The sequence below is a fragment of the Saccostrea echinata genome, unplaced genomic scaffold, assembly GCF_033153115.1.
Source record: "Saccostrea echinata isolate AGI-Se365-2 ecotype Australia unplaced genomic scaffold, CSIRO_AGI_Sech_v1 ptg000030l, whole genome shotgun sequence".
Lineage (NCBI taxonomy): Eukaryota > Metazoa > Mollusca > Bivalvia > Ostreida > Ostreidae > Saccostrea > Saccostrea echinata.
This window is the reverse complement of record NW_026889779.1, coordinates 11,547,112-11,556,375: the sequence shown is the minus strand read 5'-3', so window position 1 is coordinate 11,556,375 and position 9,264 is coordinate 11,547,112. Positions and strand designations below refer to the sequence as shown.

General features: G+C 33.9%; 1 protein-coding gene across 1 annotated transcript; it reads right to left on the bottom strand.

Annotated features, from left to right (window-relative positions):
* Positions 1–1,837: 1,837 nt before the first annotated feature.
* LOC133196810 (5-hydroxytryptamine receptor 1B-like) lies at positions 1,838–6,074 on the bottom strand. Its single transcript, XM_061332665.1, has 2 exons — positions 5,832–6,074; positions 1,838–3,037 (listed from the first exon to the last, which is right to left on the bottom strand). Exons 1-2 carry the CDS (start codon positions 6,072–6,074, stop codon positions 1,838–1,840), a joined length of 1,443 nt encoding a protein of 480 aa, XP_061188649.1.
* Between the last annotated feature and the right edge of the window lie 3,190 nt (positions 6,075–9,264).

The window sequence follows — 9,264 nt, the reverse complement described above, 5'->3', positions numbered from 1 at the left end:
TGCTTATAAATCATTTCTATTGTCACACATATTTTTTGGAGGAACAAAGCCATTTGACTGAAGGTGTGTTTGTATTGAAGAACGATACACTGGAGTGTCTTGTAAATAAAGACTTTGTTTCATATCAAATCATATCAAATAAGGGGTAGACACTAAAATTTATAACAATGTGGTCAACGAGGCTAGTGGACGACAACTTTTACTAACCCTTGCAAATTATTATTTTCCCAGTTACACTTCAGAATTAATTTTTTAAGACTGACAAGGAAAGGAGGGCGGAAGAGGGACTTTTCTTAAAACAAAGACGAGTAAGTTACATGAAAACGGAGAACAAGACTGTATTCAATACAGAATTTGACAGACATTTATAATTATTTTATGTGTTAAAATAGGAGAAAGTATTAAAAATTTAAATAACCTCTCTTGGCGAAATTGATAGATTTTTGGTAAGTACTTGTACCTCACTCTTAAGTACAGGCCCCGGGATCAGAAAGCATCTTAAGCTTAAGTAATAAAAAAATATTTATGGCGCTGAAATTATTTAGTTGTTAAGCAGTCCAAAATGAAAATGCTTTCCAATTTTAAATCATCAAGCTGCTGTCATATGCAAATTAAATTTTTTAATCGGTAAAATTAATTTCATGGTATTTATGCTTGAGTTTGTGTAATATTTTTATTGCTAAGTATTTCAATTTACAATTATGGTTGTGCTGTATGTATATAATGAAAAGAATAAACTTTTTAAGGATCATACCAGTCTTGTTTTGCTTCATGCAGAGTGTAGATTCCTAGCTGAATCCATTAATTCATTCTTCATTTCCTTCTCGACCTTTGTTAAGACTTCCTTTATTAACTGGTCCAAGATTAGAAGGAATGTAAAGCTCTTGAGAATGTTATTTCTTCAAAATAAATTCCTGTCCAAAGTCTTCCATGGAATCATATCTCTTCGAATTCAATTCCTGTTGAATGTCTTCAATCCAAAGATGCTGACGCATTAGTAATTGACCAACTGAAAAAGAACATTAATGCCATTTGTTTTGAACTTAAGAAGTCGATTATAATGGGTTGGACACGTATTTAAGATGGGAAAATACATTGTAAGTGTTATTTGTGTAAAAGTCTGACCAAAGAGTGGGAAAAAAGAATAAGGACTTAAACAAAACACACAGAGAGAGAGATGAACTATCCAGAGATAATGGCATGGATATAAGCAGTAAGAAGAGCATACACATGTTGTACAAAAAACATGCTTGTTTTTGGTTCTTTTAAACTCAACAAGAAAACAGGAAAAAAGTGGTTTTTTTCATAATTACGTTTGAAATATGTATATACATATATACAAGTATGAGTAAATTGGATCTTTGTCTATATGATTTATTTTTAACGTTACAATTTTTTTTTCACCCCCTTTTTTGCCAATACAATTAAAAACAGTTCATTATTAAAAACAAAAATAGAAATAGGCTCATCATGTAATTGAATAATAAATCAATGAATTAATTAATTAATTAACTAATTTGTTTAAACATTTTTTATTGTAATAAACATACAAAATGTGGACACACACTCTCGTAAGGCTTACCACTACATGTAACTGTCAAAAAAAAATTCCACTCAAAACCGGTATTACTATTGGCACTTCTTATTCTCAACATCAGTACTGAAACAATCATTTATGATATATACGAGTACATGTACTTATAAAATAAACCCTCTTTAATAAGTACATGTTACTGAGCAAGAAAATTGAGGTTCTTTTGTTTATTCTATTTAAAACAACGATTACATTAATTTGTATACAAAGTATTAAGTAGTTTTTAAATAGTTTATGAGCATTTCATTTGCTTTCTCTTTTTGTATTCGTCTCGTCATCCAGAAAGATGCCTTCGTCCAAAGATTCGGCGACTAATGACTCCACAGAGAGCAGAGTTTCCGGAACGCTAGAAAGGCCTTTCTTGGTGCTATAGTTGTTTTCTCTGCGCAGGATATCAGTATATACTTTAGTCTCTGGAGAAGGATAACTCTGCGGTGTTGTTGGCACGTCTAAATGGCTAACTTTTGATTTCAAGTTATGTTGATCAGAGAAGGCAACATGAGTTGTTTCTGATTTTGTCCCTACAGGTCTTATCACCCCACCTACTTGTGGTCGTCGATGGGTAATCGTGCCAATTACCATCGATCTGTTGAAATCTTTAACACGTGTGACCGAAAATTTCTTGCTACCAGCAAGTTTAAGAGCACATTTTCGGAACCTTCCACTAAGAATTGCGTAGATATAAGGATTCCATGCTGCATGCAAACACAGCAGCCATGTCGTGATCATGGACAAAACAGCCGAGAATTTAAAGCTGTCTTGTTTGGAAAGAAATTGTAATTCACTTATGACGAATGGTGTCCAACAAATTATTAATGCCAATATATGTCCAAGAAGTCTTATCATAGCTTTTTGCTTGTTGTTGCTTTTTTCTGTAGATGAATGACTAAGGCCATTTCCATTAAAACTGCTCAAATCAAAATCGATCAAAGATCTAGTTGAAGCAACTGGAAAACCCATGACAGGAAGTCGACGTACGGGATCAATAACAGCGAAAGCCACAATTCCATGAGGTGGCACCGTGGTTTCACCGGAAGTTCTGTTCACATGCGCATTAAGATCTGTTATCTTTTTGGCGTGAGATCTCGCAACAGCAATGATTCTGAGGTAAGAATACCCCATTGTGATTATTGGCACTAAATACGTCATTAAAAACTGAAATATTGCATATGATAAATGAGTATTCCACTTTACATAACACAGATACAGTTTGGGATCATAGGTCACTGACCCCCAGATTCCAGTAATGCTAGGAATAGAGCTAACTAGTCCAATGACCCACGTGGAGGTCAAAGCGAGTGCAGTGGTCATCATTGGTGACCAGGAGGAGTAGCGGAGACAGTGGATGATAGAAAGGTATCGGTCCAACGCAATGACAGTGATGGTTAGTATGGAAACGACAGAGAAAAGACTTGTTGAAATGGCAGTAAAGGAACAGACCGTCTGAAATGAGAAAAGAATGCATAGTCATAGAAAAATGGATATTGTTTTTAGTGTGTTGAAGTGTTTTATACTGAGTATATCATACTATGCTGATCGTGTGACGGTACAGAAAATAGAAATGAGGTAATTTGATAAATTGCTATAGCTGGACTACTTCACATATATTTGATGACAAAACAAATCTTTCAGTTGTGCATGTAAGCAAAATATCTCAAAGCATCTAGTACAGTTAACTCATGGTTCTTTGCAAACTACTAACATAATAACTTTTTTGAGAAATTGGGATCATTCTTCCAGAGAGCATGAAAAATTTTAATATGAATCTCTGGAAAGCAGATTTTGTAAATTTTGTCTTCGAGAATGGGTTTTGTATAATAATATAATTTAACAAAATATTATCAAAAATCATATAATACGTGATATGAAACTAATGATGTACTTGACTGTAAATTAATAAACCTTCCACATAAACCAGAATTAGCACACTGGATGTCTGTATATTAATAATATAAGCTGTTTGTGTTTTAATCCCGATGGGATAGTTGTTTACACTGAATTATTGATTGCCATCACAACAAATCATCAAATGATATTAATCCTTGAAGTTTTATTGTTACTATAGGCAAGGGAAATATTGACCTTTAATATTCTAGCTTATATTGCAAACAGGTGATTATAATGTTACATTAACTGAAGTGCTGCATTGTAGAGCTACAAAGAAGTTCTGAGGTGGCCTAATAGGAACAATAATTCTTACCATCTATCACTTAACTCCCTAGAATCTCTACAATACACTTATTCTGATTAATATATTTTTATTGCTAGGTAAAAATTACCTCTATTACTACACTGTTCGGGTACGACTGTTGGAAATTAACAACTTAATGCAAATTGATATCAAATATTTACATCCAAAGAATATTTTCTCCTTTATTACTATCATTTTTTCCTTTTTTGAAACCGATTGCTGTTTATCTGGAGCAATAAATACAATTTGCTTCAAAACTAGTCAGATCTGGTATTATTAAAATTGTATCATGGCTCTTCCACCAATTTAAGTTATGGATGAATGAATATCTTACGTACTTTCACTCAGTTTATCTGAATTATTTATACAGCTATAAAAATAAACAAGAAAATGTCTATACTTTCACTGTTTACACGATAACAAACGGCTGCAACCACTGCAGAAAGTTATTTGGATGGCTGATCTGTAGGATATGGAACTTTGTCAGATCACCAATATTACATAATACAACATTATTGTAAATAATGACATTTATGTAATTTGTGATATGTATGCCCATTTTCTTGCCTTGGTTATTAATGTAATGCTAGGTGTTTCATGCCTTTGGTGTTTTTAGCTAGATCCTAAAGTTAAAGAGCAATTATCCAATCATATTGCAAGGCAGTATCACGTGATATTTAGATAGCGTCGGTTCAACGAATTTTAGTGTAAACAAGGAGGAATTTTGTTGACTTACCCACCCTCCTTCCCCATCTTTCACCTGTATAACTGTTAGCAGCATTGCTAAAATTTATATGAATGTAAATATAGATAAGTAAAGTATGGATTACGTACAAGGACTGCTGTTTTGTCTTGTAATTATTATCATTGCTGTTCTTTTTTGTTTCTGCTCTTTTTTGTTTTGTATATATTAAAATATCATTTTTGGATAGTTTGGTGAAAAGTTTTATGTTGTATTTTATTTTGTCAAAGTTTTGTAAAGTTATGTAACAGGGGAGATCACTTTGTCATATTCAGGGATTTTATAAAAGCAACTTGTGATGTCAGTATTGTCTGGATCTCCCCTTAGATTGTTTTTGTTATCATTATATAGAATGATAATATTTGATGTATTGTCATCTAATAAATGACAATATTCACACAAGACATGTGTTATGTTTTATTTGGATGGCTGATCTGTAGGATATGGAACTTTGTCAGATCACCAATATTACATAAAGTAATTTTTGTTTGTCCCTCTAGAGAATTTTTCACTCGTATGGAGACGCCACCACTTGCCGGTGGAGAGCTGCAAATTTTGACCTATGCTCGGTACTTAGGGCCATTGAGCAGTGAGGGAACTTTTTCGTGCCAGCACCGTCTGCGACATGGGACCTCGGTTTATACGGTCTCATCCCAAGGACCGGTCTCCACGTCCCACAGTGGGATTCGAACACGCGGGCGACCAAAAATAATTAACTATTTTTTTTCTGCAATGTTGCAAACGTTCATCCCCTTATAAACAAAGAAACGAAGCACTTTGTTTAAGTATAACTTTGGTAGTATTTTTCTGTCATCTTATTTATAAATATTCAAAGAAATTCAAATAATTTATCAGTTAATTAGTGATCATATTTGCGTAGGAGCAATGTAGCTAAATAGAGATATTAAGATGATCAAATATACCTCCTTTTTCCTACATTTTCCACTTTTTCTTTTACATATAGGAAAAATAAACATATATTCCTCATTTCTAAACAAGGAATTTACTAAATCACTATTTCTTTAATGATGTTTGACATAAGACTGAGAAACTGGAATAGTTTATATGAAATTATCAATAAACCACAGAAATCACTAAATATACAAACATATAAATAATTTGATGTTTAAGTTAAAAAAACATATAATCAATGATTGACTTTGAATTTATTTAGTTGCTTGAGTTACATATACAAACATATAAATTATTTGATGTTTAAGTTAAAAAAAACATAATCAATGATTAACTTTGAATTTATTTAGTTGCTTGAGTTACTTGTAACAAACAACCACAGAAAAATATACCTGACTAAAGCGCCATCCTCCATACAAGAAACTGTCTGTGAGCATCGAAATCCTAATGATTCCGTATAGTAGGTCACATACACCAAGATTAAGGAGCAACAAAGAACTCCCAGAACGTAAGCTAGGTGTTCCCAAAATTGTCAGGATGACTGTTATATTCCCGACGATACAAAGAACACACAAAATACATAAAGAAAAGACAAAGATGACGTCCCCAGCACAAATGGCACCATTGGCAGCCATCGATGAATGTCTGAAATCACTTAGAACGCCAGAACAAAACAGAACGAAGTGTTCATTTAACTGGCTATTGTCACGCTATTTCATTTCATTAGTGAATGTGTGTTTGGAAATTCTTTAGTTCTAATCCTCGACCATTAGTTAGTTTTCTATCACGTTAAGGTAAGACAGTCCGATATATACTGTTCTCTCGCTGAGAAGAAATCGACCAAAACCACGTGACGAAAACTACTGCACTTGGGGAGTTTTCAAACTGTTCTGTTTCTGCAGAAAAGGATCTTAATATCACATTGATTTCATGTGTTATAATAATTTATCATTTCTATTTATCACCTTAGGGTGATTACTTCTTTCCTTTCAAAGTTGAAAAATAATTATTATGTCGAAGTCAGTGAAATAAATCGTTAATCTTCACACTTAATCTGGTTTCAAGCAGTCTAAATATTTTATTTTTTTTCAAAAAAGAAAAAAAATCATCAAGATCCTTTTACAAATGACCTCGGATTCAGATTTTGCATCGACTCGTGATTTTGTCTTTACAGGGCTTCATTCTTCCAGATAATTATATTGTGTAATATATTTTCGCAGTAATCTTATACTAAGAGAATGAAGATGAATTTCATTATCAAATTCTTTATCTTGCTCAGTATTTAATGGTTCGTGTAGCGAGATGTAATCGAGTTACCAGCATCAATTTATTTGGGTGTTTTTTCTTGTGTCGGGATGTCGACAAAAAGAAGAATATTTATTTAGGCTTCCGTTGATTAATTGAATGAATCAGATTGATTAATTGTATGTTGTTTAACGTCTCTTTCGAGAATTTTTCACACATATAGAAACGTCACCAAATACCGGTGAAGTGCTTCAAATTTAGACCTTTACTCGACACTTAGGGCCATAGAGCAGTGAGGGTTCTTTATCTTTCCAACGCCCACCGTGACACGGGGCCTCGGTTTTTAAGGTTCTATCCGAAGGACCCGCAACTTTCACTTCAAAGTGCCGAGCGCTTGGCGAAGTAACAGTTGCTACCTATTTTTTTTATCGACTTACGTCAGTCGCGGTCGTGATTCGAACACACGACCGTCCGATCACGGAGCGATTCAGATGCCTCTAATTCTATCTATTTTAATAAGTTTTAATTTTCGTGTGGACAGTGGCTTTTAATCAAAGGAAGCCTTCATGGTAGCTCTGAATCGCCAGATAATTTTGAAGAAGCATTTTGATTGATTGCTTGTTTGATTGAATGTTCTTTTACGTAAAATTCGAAAATTTTTCGCCAAGAACCAGTTTTAAATTTAAATGGTTTCAGGGTTATTGAAAAGTGAGGATCTTTATCATGCAAACGCCAACCGTGACAGGGGGTTTCAATTTTAAGGTTTTATCCGAAAGACCCGCAACTTTCACTTCAAAGTGCGGAAGGCTTTGCAAAGGAACAGTTGGTACCTATTTTTTTTTATCAACTTAGGTCTGTCTCGAACGGGTCTTGAACCCGGGCCTTCCGATCACGGAGCAATCACTCTACCGACTGAGCTACTTACTATGAGAGCCTAATTGTAGTCGGCGCGCTCGCGCAACAGATTTTGTTTATAAAATAAATTATTGCTTATACAATTTTGTTAGCATCGGGCTCGATATTCCTTTGACCTTGTAATGCAACATCCAGAGCGATACCTATATCCCTGGAATAAAGAAGGTGACACTGAATGGGTTTACACTGCTAAAAAAAAAAAGAGCTACTTTATACTACTGCCAACCAGAATGCATATTGAAGCGACATCCACATTTTACAATTGACAAAATCAAGATCCCCGAAAAAGTCAGAAACAAATTGAAACCATGCCACTTGGAAATGCTTCAGTCTCATTTTAACATGGATTTGTAAATTGTAATCAACATGTGCAAATTCCTGAACTAAGAATCTAGTCAATAAACATAATTTAAACATGTATGTTGCTCAAAACATATAGTAATTTAAATGTGTGTGTATTTTTTTACACTGGTTTTATCAATTTTCATTGGCATCAATTTTTGTGCAGTCGGCGAATGACTCAGTATTTCGTGAACACAGGTCGTCATAAAACTTTTTGATATCCTTCTTACTTTAATGACCATCAAATTCTATTTTAATTTTCACTCTGCAAAACACAAAACCACAAAAATTAATGTTTAAGGAATGTTGATGGAACCTTTGTACATGTATTTTATATGATTGGATTTTAAATGAGGTAAGTGGTTGAGAAGACTACAATATGGGGAGGCAGGACTTTATGTATACTGGCACATGATCTGTAGTGCAATTGATCTGTTTAGGTTTACAGGCCAGCCATTTCTGTAACTAAAGTTACTTCCCTTCCCCCTCCTCAAATAAAGACAAGTTAATTTTTAGTAGTACTATTATTTTAATACGTAACAAGGAATCTTTGTCAAACACTGATACCAATGTATGGCAGCTTATTGCCATGATAATCAAGTCTCTAAAAGGAGGTTAAACTCTAGAGTCTAGGGTCATTACGTAATACCGGTAAATTTTTGTTATACATAAAGAAAATTTATAGAAACCAAAGCACTCAAATATTTTTAAATGTTATAGTTAATGTTTGGATATATAAACATATATATAGAGAGAGAGAGAAATCGAAAGTAGGCCAACTCAAAAAAATTGGGGTAAATTTCGGATTACTCTAGCCAGGGGCCTACTCTAGCACAAATTGTAGTAAGGCATGCATAGAACAAGGGGATCCGGATCCTTGGAAAATTCAAATTTATTTAAACTGACATAGTAAAATTACTAAAGCTATGCCTCGGACCTCTTCCCCTTGCGATTTGAGCCAACACTTCCTAGGGAAAAATTTCTGGATCCACCCTACAAAAAATTACAATCGGGCTTGGGCCGTCGACTTGAATACAAGCGATAATGCTTAAATTATAAAGAAAATCGACGTCATTTGAGTGTTTTAATGCAGTGTGAAAATACTTTTGTGATATTGGGATGAGATGGACGCGCTGGCGCGCCGAATACATTAACCCTATGAGAAGCATTTTGAAGCTTATCTCAAATGTTGCCTTTAAATAAAGCAAAAATATGAGCTACAATGATTTTGCAATTTCTGAAGAACAGTCTTTCGGAGAGGACCATAAGAATTGGCTGTGCAATACTTACTTACAGTATACTAATTCTGGACACTTCCTTTTT

Coding starts and splice junctions, on each gene's coding strand:
- LOC133196810 (XM_061332665.1), bottom strand. CDS start 6,074: ATGGCTGCCAATGGTGCCATTTGTGCTGGGGACGTCATCTTTGTCTTT. Junction 3,038..5,831: donor GAGGATGGCGCTTTAGTCAG/GTATATTTTTCT, acceptor TTCTCATTTCAG/ACGGTCTGTTCCTTTACTGC.